We start from the raw sequence: 19,653 nt of genomic DNA, 5'->3' as shown, positions 1-19,653 counted from the left end.
ATTAGAGTCACACTTTTTCTGATGACATTATAGTAAAAACCCTATTGGAAATAATCTGTTATTTTTGTTTGTCTATGCCAATCCTTCACCACCAATCAGGAAGTTGGGTTAAATGAATGACGCACCTAACTTTTTGCTCCTTCACATCAGACATTATTCGTGATTAAATCCATTTTTTTAAAGTCTTGCAAGGAACATAACTTACTGGCTAAGTGTGTCTATTGAGAGTCAGAGATTGATCTTACTGAAGAGTGGGGCGAAGCCCTGGAGTAGGCCACTGACCAACCTTGAGTGAACGCCGCTCAAGGTTGCTTGCAGCTTTTCATTCAGAATTTATGTTTTGTCATGGTCTTGTTTTGTGAAAGATCTCTAAACATAAGGAGAAAGTAATTTTATTATCAATAATTTCATCAAGAAGGAACTGAAAGTTTCTTTTTTCACCAAATCTGCTGATAGCTAATTTTAAAATGTACTTTTATTGAACAAAAAAAGCCTTTTGGGTCATCCCACTAAAATATGAAGGCACTACTCTATGTCAATAGCAGTGCAATTGAATTCCCATGGGTAATATACTGACTGACTAGGGACTGGCATCATCACTGTCCATCTCCATAGGTGACACAGTTGTTTGAAGAAACGGAAGTGTTGATGCTCACCCTTGTAGAGTTAATTGAACATAAAGAAAAATAAGTTCAACATCTAGCCGAATCTAGGTGCAAAAACTTTAGTTTTCAAATTGCCGGTTTGTTACAAGCAGCCAAGTGCTTTTAAATCTCTGGGTGCTGGTTTGTTAGGTCTCCAAGCAACTGTCCTCAGATGACACTTCTGATTTCCCCCTCCTCATTGGATAAATTGCTATATAAATCTTTACTTTTGCCTCTTTTTTTTTTTTTTTGCATTGATGCTAGAATTCAACATTTGCAACATAACCACATCACTCTCACAAAACTTTTATTCATATTTTTGGTTGCCGTGTGCCTGCCCTTTTTGGATGCTTTTTCATTTTGTAGAAAATGATTGTGTAAGTTAAGTTCTTTGACCCAAAGGCGTCATTGACAAGACGGAAGCTGTTCCCTGGAAGCTCACCTCAACCATAACTGGCATTCCTGTGTTAAAAAGCCAGCTTCCCATCAGGATGCTCTGCTCCACTTAAAATATACAGTACAGCAGGAAAGTTTGGGAAGGACTGAAGTGGGAGGAAAGACGCAAACAGGGGAAGAAAGAGTGATGGCTGCTTTGATCTTCAGAAGCCCAGTCTGGATGAAAAAAATAGAAGTGTCTTTTCCTTTAAGAAATGTGAGCAACTCAGAAATGGAATCAATACAATACAAACATAAACAAATAAAGTAGATAAATAGCAAGTGCAAATTCGATAATAATAATAATATAGTTTTTTTTTTTCTTAAATGATTTCTTTTTCCACAAAAAAAAAAAAAAAAGTTTTTTCTCAGTTGTTTTTCTTTGAGTGTTTTCTCACTTCATAAATTTGCGGTAGGATGGGAAATGGGCATTTCAAGGCCAGTAAAAGCTACCACATCAAATAAAACATTGTGGATCAAAAGAACCAACGCATCGACATTTTTTCCTGTTTAAATAAAAAAAAAAAAAAAAAAGTGGGGCTAGTCTGCCACGCTTGATCGTGCCCTAAGTCCTGCCCCCGCGGCAGCGATTGGCTGGGTGGACGCACATGGGGGGAAAGTTTGAATAAAATACAAGAGCATGGCACAAGTGTTGTTGTTCAAGCTTGTGCGCTTGATCCAGAAGCACTCCAGTCCGTCTTGTAAAGCAGAGGTTTGACTTCTGTCTGAGAGGGTTTGCATCAGGTTCAAAAAGTTTAGTGGATGACTTGTTGGTCTCTTACGACTTTTAGCTTTTAAGTTATTTTAAATTTGACAAGCTCCGCCGAATCCGTGCGTGATAGCCGTTGATTTACTCAGGAAAGTTGCGCGCATCGCTCCGTCCGTGTTGTGTCTGTTGAAACATCCTGAGATGAAAGCCGTCAGAATGGTCCCATCTCTGCTCCTGGTGCCGTTTCTGCTGGTGCTGATGCAGTCCGGTGCTCTGTGCGCGCGGAGGTTCCGGGGCGGCCGCAACTCACAGCCTCGCCGCTCGCCGCCTCCTCCCACGCACCGGGCGGACAGGGGCGATACCACGGAGAGCTTCCCTCTGGACTTCACCGCAGTGGAGGAGAACATGGATAACTTCATGACGCAGGTGAAGAACCTCGCGCAGTCCCTGTACCCGTGCTCGGCACAGAAGCTTGACCACGACATGAAGCTGAACTTTCTGGTGAACACGTCAGTCACCTGCAACGACGGGAGTCCCGCCGGGTACGTAGCAGTTCACATTAGAGCGCAGACACGTACGTGGTCAAATTTAGCTCCGGGGTCACCTGAGCTGCTGCTGGTCTGCCTCAAGCGGGGCTTTCTCTCTTCTCCTGGTCACCTGCAGTCAGTCGCATCTGACTTGAGAAAGAAAGTGCTTTTCCAAAAGTGAACTTTCGGGACTTGGTCAAGTTTGTTTCCCAAATTAAAATCTATAATTGGTTATTATTCTCACTATGTACATAGATACTTATAAATGTGAAGTTATTTATGAAAGTGAGCCGTAAAAAGCTTTCTGTTGAGATGTCTAAATGTGATTGGAGTGTTTAGGGTTTGTTTTTCGGCTAACCGACTCTGACTTTTGATGTCCTTCCTGGTTTACACTAAACGTATGGACTTAAAAAAAAAAAAAAGTTCCGTTTTGTCATTTCCCCCATCCCCCAAACGACGTCGCAGTGTTAGCAGCCTAGGTTGGAAAACACATGATTGGCAAACGTGTGTAAAGAGTGCAAAAGTATAAAAAGCGGAGGCTCAGTCAGGATAAGGTAGGATCTGGACAGCTGCTTTGCGTCAGCGGAGCGTGAAATTTGCGGGGAGCCACATGGTCCATGCTTCATTTCCTTTGCTTCAAATTAGAATGCAGGATTTGCTCTGCAGAAAGCTTCGGTGTAAGTTTGCAGACCCCTGCCTATTGCATGCACGTCACTTTCTGACAGAGAACGTTTGAGGACGGGACCCAAACAGTGGAGTTGGGACGTTTCAGAAGTGTTCTGCTTTATTCTGCTACTGACAGCTAAACCTATTATGTATTTGATTGGAGAAAGAGATGCAAGCTTTGAAAAATTGTAATATATCTAGATTCTTTAAAAAATATATGTTCATGAAAATGTATGTGCTTGTGCATCAATTTAATCACAAAAATAGCATATGTGTTTGTGGCTGTTTTGAGACTATCTGCACATAATGGAAATCTGAGATAAATTATACTGTAAACATATCATCTAGTTATTATTTGCAGTTTTCTTTGTTATATAAATCACTTTTAAGCGTGTCCTGTTCTGGCAACATAAAAAAAAAAAAAACATGGTGGGTCTGGCTGCCTCGTATTGTAGGTGAGATTTGCTTTTTAAAAAGGGGGTATTGAGATATTCATCCTGTAACTTAATCAGCTTTTTAAAAAATAATTTTATTTTATTTTTTTTTAATTAGACAGGTGATACAAGTGAGATTTCTTCCATTCAGCCTTTCCCCAATTTGTCCCTGTGGATTGACATTTTATCCTTCCTAACTTCCTGTTTTAATCAATATAAACTATGTTGTACTTAAGCTTTCATTTTAAGTTTTTAGGGAATTTGAAGTTGAATAATCACATAAATGCTCAAATCTAATGAATAATTCAATTTAGGTGAATTTCATTTTCCAAAAACCTGTTTTAGTTGTAATCTCTGCTTGCTCCAGTAACTATGATACATTTTGACCCCGAATCAAACCAAAATCTCCCTGGTGGGTATGAATTGAGGCATATGGCAGTAGGAAGCGTCCTGTGGTAAACGGCACGAATCAACCAAAAATATCAGCATCTGCAATAGCACCAAAGAGGGCATGAGAAGGATAATAAAAAATAAAAGTTAAAAAGGGAAATAAAAAAAATAGATACAATGAACTACATGTGTCTTCTGCTCCTGTAGGTATTCATTTCAGTTTGTCTTAGTTCATGAAAACCCATCCTCGAAGAGTTTAGACATGGATCACCTTGACTAAATTTCATGTACCTATGGATTTAGAATCCAGTCTGATCTCAAAGTGGCATGTGGTGAGAGCCCGGCTGCTTTCACTGTAAGATTCTGAGCGCTGTGGAGACCCAGCCTGGTACTGGCAGATGGCCTTTCATTCACATAAACGGCATTTTCCTGAGAGCTATTAATCACGGCTACACACATCCAAAGATTAGACGCTTAAAGTTAATGGTTCAGGAATGGTGTTGTAATTCACCTCCCAGAATCACTCTTGTTTAGCGTGAGTGGGTCAACGCGACACCTTCACAGCGAAGCTTGTTAAACTTCCCAAGAATGCTCCAATAAATTCTTTGTTGTTTGGAAACTGCATCGCCAACTCTAGCTGGTAATAGTTGCGTTAAGCATCATCCGAAGCCAAAACGTGTGATTCAGCGGTCTGAACAAGCAGCTGGAAGGTGCAAGCCAAGTCTGTCCTCTTTAAACTCATTGAAATGTCTTTTGGCAGTCTCTTGAGTTGAGTCATTGGTGAAGTTGAAAGAATAGGGGGAAAAAAATGAAATCCAGTTGAGAAGCTTCTTCTTCACATAGCAGGTTAGATCATTTTCAATAAAATATTGGTATGTCTTTTTTAACAAGTGCATCCAAAATCATAGCCATGCTCTGTCCTTGAATGTCCCACCATTAATTAAGTTGTTCTGTAGTTGCTGTTTGGAGAAAATACTACTTTCAATTCTTTTTTTTTTTCTGTGCCTCAAAGTGCACTTGAATCTTGACGATTCTTAATTTCTCTTAATTTTTTTTTTCTCGACTTATATCCACATTGTGGGAAAGACAGAAGAATGATGAGCTCCACGTTGAGAAATGATGGTGCAACCTGGGATAGGGGTTGGTGTGATGTTTATCTCCCATTCAAGCGTCGCATCAGAGCAGAAAACACACATAGGCTCATTGTTCTCCACTGTTGCTGTTTTCTGTCAGTTTTCACAGATAAAAATCAAATGAAGATAAAGGACTTTTTGTTTATTTTAAAGCAATGAAGTCATATTTGTTCTGTTTTTTTTTATGCTGGTGAAAGAGTAGTTAGAGGGTTACTTTGCAGGTTTCTATCTGTATCACATTTTTTTAGAGAAATGTTTATATAAAATAAAAAGTGAGTTGTTACATTGATTTATTTTTTTATTTTACGCAAACATGCAAGTCATACTGACTTTTTTTCCCCCCACAGGTACTACCTGAAAGAGTCTCGGGGCAGCAGACGCTGGTTGATATTCTTAGAAGGTGTGTATCTGACCAACTTCTCACTTCTAAATCCATCCCCAAAATCAAATTAGGAATTAGTTGATGGGAGAACTGATTTGTGACGCGTCCCTTTTCACGTGTTATTTTCCAGGCGGCTGGTACTGCTTTAACAAGGAGAACTGCGACAGCCGATACGAGACCATGAGGCGGTTTATGAGCTCTTCCAAGTGGCCCCAAACTAAAAGAGGTCAGTTTGTTTGCACCGCAGAGTGCAAAGTAGAAGCTGCCTTGACTTATTTGCAATAAAATGAGATCGGATGTGACGTGCTCCCATTTACAGTGTTATTAAGACCTTGCATCCAGTCATGAGATGCTTCAGAATAGTTACCTGGCGCCCACTGCTAAGAAAGCATAGATTCCTTTCTCTGTCATTGCAGTGTAATGACTATAATCCATTTGGTAATGATGATGAGTAAGAGGAGGATGTGTCTGGGGATTGGGGGGGAGCCAGGATGGCTAATGATACATTTGTCTCTGCAGGCACGGGGATCCTGTCTCCACTGCCCGAGGAAAACCCTCACTGGTGGAACGCAAACATGGTGTAAGTTGACTGCTGTTTCTGTGCTCAGTGACTGCGTCGCTGAATTCCAGTTTTAACTTTGCATCATTTGTGCAGGTTCATTCCCTACTGCTCCAGTGACGTGTGGAGTGGTGTTACGGCTAAGACAGAGCAGAGTAAGAAATTATGAAGTCCTCTCAGTCAGGACAGTGTGTTCATCGTTAAGGAATGGCTATTTTAAACCTCTTCTTACTTTTTTTGTTCAGATGGATATGCTTTCATGGGCTCCCTGATTATCCAGGAAGTTGTAAAAAATCTTCTGGGCAAAGGTCTAGACAATGCCAGGGTCCTTCTGTTAGCAGGAAGCAGGTATTTAATTTGAAATTCTTACATATCAGTGTAGCTTTGCTGTACGCTTGCTGATACAAATGTGACTTGCTGCTGTTCGCAGTGCTGGCGGCACGGGGGTTCTGCTGAATGTGGATCGCGTAGCCGAGCTCCTGGAGGGGATGGGCTACGCTGGGATACAGGTGCGAGGCCTGTCCGACTCGGGCTGGTTCCTGGACAACAAGCAGTACCACTGCACAGACTGTGTGGACACAATCGGTTGCACGCCCACAGAGACTATCAAGAGAGGAATCAAGTAGGGGATAAATATAAAATCAAAAATTCATCTCACATTTGATTGTTTTGCAACTGAGAGCATGTTTGCTCATGTTGTTTTGTTGAATTTCCTGTAAGGTACTGGGGAAGTGTGGTGCCTGATAGGTGCAGGCAAAGCCATGAAGGAGAGGAGTGGAATTGTTTCTTTGGATACAGAGTCTTCCCATCAATTAAAAGTGAGTTTATCATGTGGGGCCCCCTACTGGCCTGATTAGACCAATACAATGGGAAGAAGCAGAGGACATGCAGATAAATTCACAAATGTCACATACAAAATTTTCATCCCAGCATCAGTTCAGATTTCTTTTTTTTTTTTTTTACAGCAGAGTCATAATTCAAAGCTGTATTGATGATTGTATCTTGTATCTAAGCTAGCGGAACATTTCTGAGCATAAATGCATCAGTTAGTAGCATTTTTTAGCACTTTCAACAGTGTGTGTATGCTATGTAATTTTGTCCTTTTCTTCTATTGTGTAGCCATAAACATACTGCTTCCTACCTGTAAACTTAAAAAGAGTATCAGTTTATTCCTCTTTGTAATTAAGTTTTTATTATTATTATTATTATTATTATTATTATTATTATTATTATTATTATTATTATTATTATTATTATTATTATTAATTGTTCAGACAAATAACCATATAAATGCTAAAATCTCACATTTAATTGGGACAATGGCTTTTCCCACTTCACACTTCACTTATATGAAATATATCCAATGATGACCTCAGACCAAACCAAAGTAACTGACTAACTGCCGACTGGTATGTATTATTAATTGGAGCTACATTACTACAATATGCAGAATATGTGAAGTTACTTTAACTCCTCAGTTAAAAAGCAGCTATAAAGCATCTCTCTGGTGGGTATAAAATGATGCCTGATCAGTATAAACGTCTTGTGGTAGACAGTTCAATTTCTACCTACGCTGCAAAGGCACACATTTGCTAAGTGGCAAAATGATCAATTTTAGAAACTTTCTTCCATGCTTTCTGGTGAACATAGCAATAAACTTAGCTCTTCTTGCCTGAGTGCAGTGAGACTACATTGAATCCGATGCAAAGTACAAAGAATGCTAAATAAATTTAAAAGCAAAAAGGGGATTCATTAATAAGATTTTAAAAAATGAGGTCAGTGGCTTGTTGGATCTTCTGGATGCTAGTCCTAAAATGAAAACCTGTTCAAAACACAGGCTGGCTGTGTTTGGATTATTTTTATTATACTAAAATACCCGTATCCACATTTATTTTTAAGTTTTACAACATTTTAAATTAATTTGCCTTTTTCTCTTTTTTCTCTTTTTTTATCTCTGTGCAGGTCCCGTGTTTGTGGTCCAGTGGCTGTTTGATGAGGCTCAGTTGACAATGGACAACATCCAGCTAACAGGTCAACCTGTGCAGGAAGGCCAGTGGCGCTACATCCAGAATCTGGGCATTGAGCTGAGGAACACACTCAAAGATGTCCCGTAAGGCTGCATTCTTGCCATTTAGAAGGAAAATTTAATATAAGCCTTATATTAAAGGCTTATATTAAAGCCTTTAATATAAGGCTTTAATATATATATATATATATATATATATATATATATATATATATATATATATATATATATATATAATATATATATTTATTTACTCATTATTTATCATGCCTTCTTTTCTTCAGGGCTATGTTTGCTCCAGCATGTTTATCACATGAAGTTATCACCAGAAAGTGAGTGAAATTTACCATTCTGGGGGACTTCGCATATACTGCTTTTTCTACTGTGAGCTAACAGCGCCCTCTTGTGTTGTGATTCAGCTACTGGATCGACGTGCAAGTCAAAGGGACCTCTCTGCCCCGAGCCCTTCACTGCTGGGACCGCAGCCTCCATGACAGCAGGAACAACAAGCCACCGCCCAAAGCATGTCCTGTGCATCTGATTGACAACTGCCCCTGGCCGCACTGCAACCCCACCTGCCCGACCATCCGGGACCAATTCACGGGGCAAGAGATGAGCGTCGTGCAGTTTCTCATGCACATGGGGTTCGACGTGCAGAAGATGGCCCAGCAGCAAGGCATGGACCCGAGCAAACTACTGGGCATGCTGAGCAGTGGCAGCTAAAAGGGACACACTGTCCAGTTTTAAGCTAGAACCAAGCAGGACTGGATGATCTTTCTGGCCTGTCTCCCATAACTGATACCTCTGCTCACCCTCCCCACTGCAGTTCCCCTTCTGTTACTTCCAGACCTTCTTCCATCCCAGGTGCTTCAGTTTGACCCTGAAGTCAGGTCTTACACACCAGGCTCCACCATGACCAGGCACCACTTCTTGCTATCATACATGCTACAATAAATTATATTTTATTTTTTAAAAAGCAAAAAAAAAAAGAAAAACAATAATATCATGAATGTAATCCAGTTTTAAAGATGCTAACTGACTTTATGTCTTTAGTGCTGTCATCCTTTTGTACTGAATAGATTTAGTGAACGCAATAATGGTACAAAAAAATGCTGTTTTATATTTTAGGTAGTCAATAGTGTTGATAACAAAAAAAAATCCTATTACCTCGTGTGTTTTAGAGATGCATTTCTATAGTTTCTAATAGAAAAACACATCGGGTCATGTGTTTAGCAGAAACAGTGTAAAACGATACAGAAAAGCACAGTCAGTAAGCTCTTAAAAGTAAAAAGAAAGTAAGTTGCCTTTATTTTAGTATTAAAGGTACCCAAATGAAAATGAGTTGTCAGATAGCATCTGCACTAAATATTGTGATGATCATGAAAATAAGCAGACAAAGTTGGAATTTTGCATGAGCTTCTTTGAGACTTTTACGATATGATCAGGTTTCAGCAAAAAGGTATATCATGATCAAATCGATTTCAATTAAAACAGGAAGCAACATTTATTTCAATTGCTGCTACAATTAACTGACATAATCATTATTACAGTTTTGATAGCTATATCTATGAGATTTGTTTATAGAAGTTATTTTGACTGACAAATTGACCCAAGCAAAAACACAGAGTAACTCTAGAGAAATGGATTCCAAAGGATTAATGTCCTCTGCTGTTTCCCATTGGAATATATTTTTTATAAACAATAGAACACCACTGACACGGGATAAGAGGTTTTTCAGTAAGATAACCTGGAAAATAAATGGCTGGTTAATTAGTTCAGGTATCTGCTGAGGTGGCTAACTTGTACTCAGCTGCCTTCAATCATGCTGCTCTGGAGTTGCCAACTATCGTTTTAAAACAATGTCACCTTATACTAAAGTCTGTGACTTTTGCAAGCAATCGGTTTTCTCCAACCTCCATACAGTCAGAGAAATCTTCAACCACATGCCACCGACACTGGCATGTCATTTAAATGACCTTAAACTGTAGCAACTGCACAATGAAGAATGTTGGCGATTTCGAAACGACAACTTTATGAAATATTGATATACGTTGATACCTGAAACTGGTCTACACCTAGTTGAAATCGGACATGCGAATTTTTGCAGCTGAAGATATAACAATATATAATAGTTCTAATCATACTCTGAAATGGTGCTAAGGTGGACCTGGAAACAAGTCACAAACAGCTACACATACACATTATAGTGCCATTACATCCATACCTCTTTCTTACGGACTGTGTCGTCATCACAGGACACACACTTATGTCAGGTCAACTCCCTACAGCTCAACAGTCATCAAACTCAATGCACGATGAACATTTAAAGGGAGACAAATGTTGTGTATTGTATATTTTATGAGTATTTGTATAGATTATTTGGAAGTGTTCACCATTGTAACTCCCTTCTTTTATTTCATCATAGAGATCACGTTTTAATATAATGACATTGTTTGTATGTAATGATGACTTTATAAAATATGCTTGTAAAGGACCTCTATTTTTCATCACACCAGAAAAAAAAGGAGAAGTATTACTAATTGTAATTTTATTCTGTAACATATTTTTTAACAAAAAAAAAACCACGTAACTCAAGCTACATTGGTAACTTTTACATATTTATTTTGTTATGTAAATCATATTTATAAGTGCTATTTTTTACAGAGAAGTGATTCTTTGTAAATTGTAAATACATTGCTGTTCTTTGCTTTGTGCTGATTGCATGTCTTTGTATCACACCCAAAAAGGAAGACATTACATATACTACAAGGTGAACATTGCTGAGCAGTCTTGTTATTATTTACATGTTATAATGATCACTGGGGCTAGAGTAGGATTTTCTGACTTCTTAGAAGGAGGAAGAAACAAAAAAAATTGGGATCGTCAAAGATATTTCCTGCCATTTTTGTAGCTGGAAATTAAACAAATAGTGTTCGATGTAAGAAAAACAGATCAAAAAAGTGTATAAAGAGATGAGGACTATGTAAGCATAAAAAAATTGAAGGTGTCATGAAAACACTAATGACAACTGCATCATTGCAATTATAATTAAATTCAAACAAAAAAACCTAGCATCATAAATGGCACTAGATGTGCAGTTTCCTTTTAATATTTTATTTACCTTAATTTGCTGCCTGTTTTTTACGTCAAAATTCTCGTTTTGTCTTGATCTATTTCTATGGGATGATTCACCTGGTTGGATGGACAGACAGGTAAAAAGCTTGAAACATATGTTTTTCTATATATTGAACTGGAAATGGTTAAAAATACCATAATATTCCAGATTTTCCAGGCTGGTCTGGAACCACAACCGTTTCCTGAGGCATTTTCTCAGTTTTGAGCAACCCCCAAAAGAGCCTAGCCTGGCTAATGTCTTCTTGTGCAATGCTGTTTGGAAAAAAAAAATTCTCGCTTACAGCACAGTCTGGGCTTTCTCCCTTTGACATAGATTGTGTCCAGCAGATTTTCCACCGGGCCAATCAGCGAACAGAAGGAGAGGTTGTAAACGATAACGCCAAATTACTGCGCTGTTTTAGGAATGGCATCAGAGGAAGTTAATGTAGCCGTTCAGTCCGTGTTGGCCACACTTCCAAATATTGAATTAATAACATAACTGTATTTGCAGTGGAGGATGGTTGTTTACAGCACAAGCAATTTGCAATAAGATTCTTGGCATGGAACTGGTGCATTATACATCATGAACAAACATGAGCAATTCAATAAAATTTAAAACCTAAACACAGTCCACGCCTCCAGGAAGCAATCGCTTCTCAACAGCTGACAGCCCTGACCCTCTACAAAGCAAATAGCATAAGACAGGCTTAAAAGAGCCACAACAGGGTTTTTTTTTTTTATCCCAGTGTATTTTTTTCCACTTATGAAATTTGTAGGTGTTGCAAAATGCCCCAAATTCTGATCTTTCTAAGCAATTCTCATTTAATATTGTCTATATAGCAGAGTTGCATTGGATCAAGATGCACTGGTAATCGTCAACAGCTATGAAAAGATTTTGGGGTAGTTGTCCCAGTAAAAACCATTATTTGGTTCATAAATCAAAAATTAAAGAACACTGATCCTACATGTTGAAGCTTTGTTCTGGAAATGCCGCCTCCCTCTCACGTGTTTAGGCTAAATTTGCTCTCCCTCATGTATAATCATCTCTCTCAACTTGTGTAATTTATGTCTTTAATGGAAGTTTTTAACCTCCCTCCCTGTCATTACACTCCATGTAAATGCCAGTCTCTTATGCTGAAGGGAGCTCTGAGTCAGCCCCTCCAGAAATACGACTCCCAAGGTGCCAGCCACATGTAGCCTCCCGCCCCTCTGTGGAATATAGACCCCCTATTTATAGAGCTGGCAAAGGCCTGGTGAGCCTGGGCTCTTCACAAACTTTTCATTTAAACAGTCACCCCTAGCAGTCCACCAAGTGCACAGTGACACTCAGACAGGGAGGAACAGGATGTGCCTGCTCAGGTAGAGAAAAGTAAAAAACCGAATCCAAGCGAGGCTGAAGGAGACTGGAAGAGCAACCCGAAGAACAAGATTGAATCTGATGGACAATTAAAGGCCTACTGGACTTGACAGGCACAACAACAACTTGTCCACCTCTCATCACAAATAGCTATTGCTGAAGACCTAAGTCTGGATACAACTCTTAAAGGAATTCAGTGAGAACAGAAACTTATTTTTACATTGGACAACAACAAAGGAAGACAGTAAGCAAGAAAATAATATACTTTAATGGACTTCTAATGTACCAATAATGGAAAAAGGAAAAAAATGATTTGTTTATTGCCTTACTGGGTGAGTTTTGAGCACTGAAGATGGACGCAATTTAACGATCTGTGTGGCAAAGAAGAAACTTTCCAAAATCTTTTTTTTAAATCTGATTGCTGAAGTCTTCCAGAGAAACCTCTACATATCTGTCTGTAAATGTAACCTGAGCTCAAGCAAGCTTTTCTAATTACAAAGCACGTTCAGACATTTGTAATTAGTGGTCATCTTTACGAGCAAACCAGGAAAGGGTGAGGTCCGTGTGAAAGAGGGGAGTAGGCCGTAAGAACACCAACACTAAGAACAAGAATATCCCAAAGGAAGACATCGGAACTTTGTAGGCCTAGCAGCGTTATGGATCCACATGGGGGACACTACCTCAACAAGGACGCTGTGCTGTCACCTTTGGGTGCAGCCCGAATATGCCAGCTGGTGCTTGGATGTACCATAATCGCCCTGGTGTCCCACAGTGCAGGTTACAGTGCAAACTATGGGATCTTCTGTATGTTTGTTTGGTGCTTCAGCTTCACCGTCACAATGGTCGTTTTCACCCTGGACATCACACGGCTCCACAGCTGCATGCCAATTTCTTGGGACAACTTCACTGTCGCCTTCGCCATGCTGGCAACACTGATGTACATCACTGCCTCTGTGGTCTACCCAGTATACTTTCTCCAAACAGAGTACTCTGACGAGGACTACGAAGTACAAATCTACCGCATTTCCGTCACCGTCTGTTCCAGCGTCTGCTGCTTCCCATACGGAGTGGAAGTATTCTTGACCAGAGCAAAGCCAGGAGCTGTGGTGGGCTACATGGCCACTGTGTCTGGTCTGCTCAAGGTGGTCCAGGGATTTGTGGCCTGTATCATTTTTGGGGCTCTTGCTAACGATAGCGAATACAACCAGTACATTGCCACCCAGTACTGCGTGGTGGTGTACAGCCTCTGTTTCTCTGTCACAGTGATCGTCATCATAGTGACAGTGTCCGGAAGAACCGCCGCGCTGAGGTTCCCGTTTGACCGTTTTGTGGTCGTCTACACGTTCTTTGCTGTGATCCTCTACCTCAGTACTGCACTGATCTGGCCCATCTTCAGCTTTGATAGAAAGTACGGCAGTACTGCTCGTCCTGAGGACTGCCCCCGGGGAGAATGCTCCTGGGACAGTAAGCTGGTTGTGGCAGTCTTCACCTGTGTCAACCTCGTGCTATATTTTATTGACCTTGTTTACTCTCAGAGGATTCGATTTGTCTCCAGCTCTGCCGTCTGAAAAACAAAAACAAACTTTTACTCCAGTTTCTGTGAAGAATATTTGATCCATAGCTCAATAGTGTTATATATTAAAAAACCTTAAAAGTACTAGACAGTATTAAGCATGTTGCTTTCTCCGTTTGCCACTATTTGGTCCCATAAATGTACATTTCTAGACTTAGCAGCTTATTTATTGTTTTAAAGACTTCAACAAGTTAAATAAACCTTAGAGAATTGTCTAATATGTACTGTCTACTGTGTGTACCAAGACTGGATATTGGTTTTAGTATTCAAGAATGTTCTCTTTATGTTTTTTTTTCTTATTGCATTATATAATTGGTGGATTGCAATTTGGTACTGAAATGTAAATGTATCTGATACATTTTAAAACCTAACTGACCTAACCTAACTGAGTATTTAATTGATTTCTATCTACATTACAGTTTTAGCACTGAATGAATGTGGCATTCTTTATTCCCATTTAATATATATATTCCAGTGTTCAATAAAATGCCCAAAACACAGACCATGTTTAGTTTTGCATCTCTTTCTTCATCTGAAGAAATTTAAAAATTGTTCAGGCTGACTTTTAACTTGATTTCTAAAAGATGATATTTTTTTATTGCAAGTATGTAAGTGGAAGTGTGTAAAACTGTCTTTGCTTAGCACCTTTCACATATGAAACTCACAAAGTGCTTCACAAAACATGTAGGAAAAGCATATCAAAAATGTGTCTATTTTGTTTTTGTTTGTTACTTGAACAGGAGAAGCAATAAACAATTAGATATTTGCCTATTGTTACCCAAACTTGATAAAAAACTGTAGAATACAACTTCCAAATTTTGAATATTGTACTTCTTTTATCTGAGTACAAGATATAAGCACACTGAGTACAAGGTATGACCACAGCCAGCAGCTTGTTGATCTTTGGATATTAGATGTTTGGTTTGACAAATAATGGGCTCTCTCCACTACAAATATTATTAACATGGGGAAAAGAGGGAAGAAGGTTGCGATAAACCAATGATTTTTCAGTGTGAAGCACACATTGAGAGCGGAATAAGTGGCTTTTGGCATGTTTGGTGTTGACAACTCATGTGAAATCGCGGCAAATACCGTTCTCTCGACTAATTTTGTCAATTTCAGTATGGTTCTTCAATATCTGGGTCAAGGGATCTGATGTGTGGCACGGACCGACACAACAGGCTCTTCAGCTTTCCACGTCCCGCCCATTAAGGTTGTTGATTGGTTACACGAGTTACGTATACCCAAAGGTACACACTCATTGGCTGATTACATCTGCCAATGCCTGGTGCTTTTACAGGTAGCGACCTGGACGTGGAGAGGAAGCTGAAGCACGCTGACTGTGGAATCATAACATTTTGTAGCTACATTGCTAATTCGAAGAATCTTCCTCATTTGTAAGTCTATGTTTTGCTTTAAAGATGCGATTTGTCAAAAATATGATTTTATACATTATGTGACGTGGTGCTTTCGGATAACAAGGAAGTAAGGGTTTGTTTACTACGGACTCAGGAAGAATCGTACTCGTGGAAGTGATGAAACAAGCGAAACAAATATCAAACATACTGCATGATATAATATTCAATTTATTCTATTTCCAGGCATAATGAGTGTCGGATTCATAGGAGCAGGCCAGCTGGCGCAGGCTTTGGTGAAAGGCTTCTCGGTTGCAGGTAAATTTAGACTTTTTAATAGGCTTTGACTTGTATTTTTGACATATAAAGATTGCAATCATGCACTGAAGTTGCTGAAGTTGTTTCTGGACATTTCCCCCCTCCAAGGCGTGATTGCCACCCACAGAATCACAGCGAGCTCTCCAGACACTGAACTCCCCACAGTGCAGCAGCTGCGGGTGGGTACATACATTTGTCATGCCCATGAATGTCACAACCTATTAATTTTGAATTTGAACAGTTCTGTATATTTGGTTAGTAAAATAAAAATCTTGTTTATAATTGAGTGAACAGACTAAAGAATTAATTTTATCTATTACAACCAGGGTAAAAAAATCTACAGGATTATATACATACACCTCCACCAAAACCTCCACGGCAGGTTGTAAAGAAATCAACCATATTTCAGCCATCAGCCAGGCTCTGGAAAAGTTCTGGCTGGATTTGTGACTAATCTTATTATTAAAATGACATTGCTGTTTTAACTGGCTGATATCAAGGCACAGAAAGTGGTTTTGGACACTCTTGGCACTATTTTCACTTGATTTGGTTGTTCTGGAAGCTAAATGTTTCATTCATTCTAAAATCAGTAATGCGTGTTTGGGTCCAGTTATAACAGCCAGATTTGTTCAGGAGATTTCACCCCTTATGTGCAGTGTTTTGCAATATTTAAGACTATATTTATATTTTTTTGAACCTGTGTGGATCATACAAAATACAAAAATCTCATCCATCTCTTGTTTGGAATATCTATAGAACTCATCAATCCATTCTTGAAAAAAGAAATAAAGGTTCAAATTCATTAATTAAAGCCCTGGATTAATGGGATATTCATGCCACTGATGAGTGCATGTAAAGTTTTTGTCAGAACTTTGTAGTTCTTTATTTGCATTGAACTAATTTGTATAAAACTTCTGTATTTATAGAAAATGGGTGTGAACTTTACCACCAGCAACAAGGAGACGGTCAGCAGAAGTGATGTCCTCTTCCTGGCCGTGAAGCCCCACATCATCCCCTTTGTTCTTGATGAGATTGGGCCAGACATCGAAGACCGCCACCTTATTGTGTCCTGTGCTGCCGGTGTGACCATCAGCTCCATAGAGAAGGCGAGTCTTAGCCGTTGCGTTTATTTCTTCTTCACGTGTTATGTGATTAAGAGAACAGGTCCTTGAAGATTTTGTTGCTACCGCTTCACAGAAACTGCAGCAGTATCGTACTTCTCCAAAGGTGATGCGCTGCATGACCAACACTCCAGTGGTGGTGCGTGAAGGGGCCACCGTCTACGCAACAGGCACACATGCAGAGGTGCAGGACGGGAAACTTTTGGAGCAGCTGATGGCTAGCGTTGGCTACTGCACTGAGGTGGAGGAGGACCTGATCGATGCCGTCACAGGCCTGAGCGGCAGTGGACCCGCCTATGTGAGCTTGCTTTGCTTTACAGCATTTAGAAAATGCTGCCTTACCGCTTATATGATTCTCTCTGGATAGTTACCGCTTTTCTATCACTGTAATTGTATGATTGTTGTCTTGCAGGCATTCCTAGCTGTGGATGCCCTTGCTGATGGTGGAGTAAAAATGGGCCTGCCCAGGAGGTTGGCTGTACGCCTCGGTGCACAAGCCCTGCTGGTAGGACCCTCATATTTCACAGTAAAGTCGATGGCACAGTTTGGTCCAAAGAAGTATACCTAAACGCTAGTAATTTTATTTTTGTTTTGTTAAATAACAGGACACAATTTTTTATCGTTTTTGTTTTGTTCAATTCTCATAATCTTTAACATTTCTGATATTTAGTTCTTGGGTTTTATGCAGTCACTTTGCATCATTGCTCCATAGGGTGAACTTAGTACCTTGACTATTTTCCTTCTGTTAACAAGGCATTAGGTTAGAATAATTCTTTAAAATATTCTTGTATAGCTATGTTACATTTTGATCATGCAGTTCCTTGCAATGATGTGCATGAGTTTTTAACATTTTGTCATTCTATTACCACTAAATTGGAATTTTATGGGATAGGACAAGACACAGTTTTGCATAATTTTGAAATGGTTGAAAAGCATGCTTTTAAATTTGTTTCACAAATGCAAATCTGAAATTTGTGGTGTCCATTCAGTGCATCCATTTTTTTAGACTTACTTTAATTGCATTCTTGGGATTTAAATGTATTATATATATATATATATATATTTGGTCTCGCTTCTTTGTTATAAAAAAGCTGACATTTTTAAACATGATAAATTCCAACCTTCTGTTTGGAAACTCCAGGCAATAGACAGCCATGGCATTTATTTAGGCACCTTTTTGTTGCAGTGGAGATTAATTAAGCTCGTCTTGGCTGACAGCAGACAGAATCTGGATGCTCAGGTGCTGAATAATGATACCGAAAAAAACATTGGTCTGTATATGATTTCCTTCTTTATGCTACTCTAAAGGGAGCCGCTCGCATGTTGTTGGACTCAGAGCAACACCCTGGGCAGCTTAAAGACAACGTTTGCTCACCAGGGGGCGCCACCATCCACGCCCTTCACGTCATGGAGAGTGGTGGCTTCCGAAGCCTCCTCATAAATGCGGTTGAGGCCTCTTGTGTAAGAACGAGGTAAGTTGATCAGATGAAGTGGGAAAAAATAAAAAAATAAAATAAAAATATATAGGCACCTATCAAAAATGCAGTTATTAACCATTTTTTATGTAAATTGATTCTAAACTAAATATGAACTTCAGACAGCAGATGGAGCTGTTCTGCAGACACATTTTAAAGATTTCTTAATGTTGTTGCTTTTCTGGATTTCAAGTACCTGATTTCTTACTGCAGTGAAAGGCTATATATTCTGTGTTTCTTATGCTCTACATGTATCTTTTATAAGGGAGCTTCAGTTTTTGGCCGACCAAGAGAAGATCTCCCCAGCTGCGATAAAGAAAACAACTCTGGATAAAGTTCTTCAGCAGCCAGGCGTCACTGCAGAGGCTGTCGGTGTCAGAACTCGTGGAATCAGTATTTTTAACAACACCAACCCCAGGATCAAGAAAAACTGAGTCTTTTTTTGAAATGCCTCGTTCAGTATATACACTGTCTAGGAACCACTGTTTGCGGACATGAACCCATAACATTTAACACTGTAGAGCAGTGGTCACTTCAGGGAGACTAAATCGGATTTATATAGGTTTTGACCATATTAAAGGAAAACTATGTGAATGATTATATTTGTGGGAATTTTGTGGGTTTTTTTTGGAATTGACAAAATATAGTCAAACCCTTTCATTTGACACTATGTGGAAACTTAGCAATCCCTTTGGGTTTGATGCTACTGACTTCTTTGCCATACAGAAATTGTCATGTTTAACTTTTTATATATTTAAAGTGAGGGCAGAAGGTTTATTTTTACTATTTTTCTAAAAAAAAAAAAAGAAAAGGTATTAGAATTTTTTTGTGTAAAAATTTGGTACAAGGTTTAGTTGTAACAAATTAGATGGAACTCTGGGATTTTATAATCAGACTATAATTACATCCTGTTTTAAAAAGTGGAAGTAAGGGCACTTTCTTCACTCATTTGATTAGGTCCTTACATTTGCTTGCGAATAATAAAACATAAGTCTTTATATTTATATTATCACAATGTTTTATGATTTTTAATATATTATTATTACCAAGTAAGATTATCTTATCTTCTTGTTTTAGCAGTGCCTTACCAAAATATAGATAACCCCAGTACTTTTTCACATTTCATCACTTTACAATGACAAAATATATTATATTGGGATTGCTCAACACCAAGTAATGGATGAGAAGTTGGTGGAGAATGCTTAAATAAAAATTTCAACAATGTGATGTGCAGTTTACTTTACTCTGATACCTTGTAATATTGTCCAATTCAACCACCTCCTAAATGACATATATAAACAACAGAAAAGCTGTTAAAAGAGGGACAATTTTGTGTTAATTTTATAGTAGAAAAAACGAAAGAAAAATACTTTTTAAAAAATGTAATATTTTAATGATTACATTAATTATAATTCTGTCAAATGCTGTTTTCTGA

The 19,653-nt window shown here is 38.9% G+C and overlaps 3 protein-coding genes across 4 annotated transcripts; all 3 read left to right on the top strand.

The window, feature by feature from the left end:
- The first annotated feature begins 1,617 nt into the window (after positions 1-1,617).
- notum1a (notum, palmitoleoyl-protein carboxylesterase a) lies at positions 1,618-10,680 on the top strand. The gene is made up of 11 exons (XM_008416220.3): positions 1,618-2,330; positions 5,286-5,338; positions 5,451-5,546; positions 5,840-5,900; positions 5,976-6,034; positions 6,125-6,227; positions 6,310-6,501; positions 6,600-6,697; positions 7,842-7,989; positions 8,190-8,237; positions 8,325-10,680. The coding sequence occupies exons 1-11, from the start codon at positions 1,990-1,992 to the stop codon at positions 8,626-8,628; spliced, it is 1,503 nt and encodes a 500-aa protein (XP_008414442.1). The 5' UTR covers positions 1,618-1,989; the 3' UTR covers positions 8,629-10,680.
- A 1,491-nt stretch (positions 10,681-12,171) lies between these two features.
- myadml2 (myeloid associated differentiation marker like 2) lies at positions 12,172-14,715 on the top strand. The gene has a single exon (XM_008416221.3). It carries the CDS (start codon positions 13,033-13,035, stop codon positions 13,942-13,944), a length of 912 nt encoding a protein of 303 aa, XP_008414443.1. The 5' UTR covers positions 12,172-13,032; the 3' UTR covers positions 13,945-14,715.
- Positions 14,716-15,212: 497 nt separating this feature from the next.
- Positions 15,213-19,442, top strand: pycr1a (pyrroline-5-carboxylate reductase 1a). 2 transcript variants are annotated; one of them, XM_008416222.2, is made up of 8 exons: positions 15,213-15,346; positions 15,551-15,622; positions 15,731-15,801; positions 16,549-16,728; positions 16,820-17,041; positions 17,156-17,248; positions 18,052-18,215; positions 18,484-19,442. In XM_008416222.2, exons 2-8 carry the CDS (start codon positions 15,556-15,558, stop codon positions 18,650-18,652), a joined length of 966 nt encoding a protein of 321 aa, XP_008414444.1. In that variant the 5' UTR covers positions 15,213-15,346; positions 15,551-15,555; the 3' UTR covers positions 18,653-19,442. The 2 variants fall into 2 exon arrangements, with proteins under 2 accessions (XP_008414444.1, XP_081466181.1); XM_081610055.1 differs by having other exon boundaries at positions 15,216-15,309.
- The last annotated feature ends 211 nt before the right edge of the window (positions 19,443-19,653 follow it).

The sequence above is a fragment of the Poecilia reticulata genome, chromosome 8 (genome assembly GCF_904066995.2).
Source record: "Poecilia reticulata chromosome 8, P_reticulata-male-v2, whole genome shotgun sequence".
Lineage (NCBI taxonomy): Eukaryota > Metazoa > Chordata > Actinopteri > Cyprinodontiformes > Poeciliidae > Poecilia > Poecilia reticulata.
Note: the sequence above shows the minus strand (reverse complement) of the source record. Positions and strands in the feature narration are given on the sequence as shown.

Bases quoted from the DNA above. Each gene is read 5' to 3' on its own strand.
- pycr1a (XM_081610055.1), top strand. From the start codon at position 15,231: ATGCCTGGTGCTTTTACAGGTAGCGACCTGGACGTGGAGAGGAAGCTG. The intron at 15,623-15,730 runs GTAAATTTAGAC...CCCCCCTCCAAG, and splicing joins GAAAGGCTTCTCGGTTGCAG to GCGTGATTGCCACCCACAGA. The intron at 16,729-16,819 runs GCGAGTCTTAGC...ACCGCTTCACAG, and splicing joins CCATCAGCTCCATAGAGAAG to AAACTGCAGCAGTATCGTAC.
- notum1a (XM_008416220.3), top strand. From the start codon at position 1,990: ATGAAAGCCGTCAGAATGGTCCCATCTCTGCTCCTGGTGCCGTTTCTG. The intron at 5,339-5,450 runs GTGTGTATCTGA...GTTATTTTCCAG, and splicing joins CTGGTTGATATTCTTAGAAG to GCGGCTGGTACTGCTTTAAC. The intron at 5,901-5,975 runs GTAAGTTGACTG...TCATTTGTGCAG, and splicing joins TGGTGGAACGCAAACATGGT to GTTCATTCCCTACTGCTCCA.
- myadml2 (XM_008416221.3), top strand. From the start codon at position 13,033: ATGGATCCACATGGGGGACACTACCTCAACAAGGACGCTGTGCTGTCA.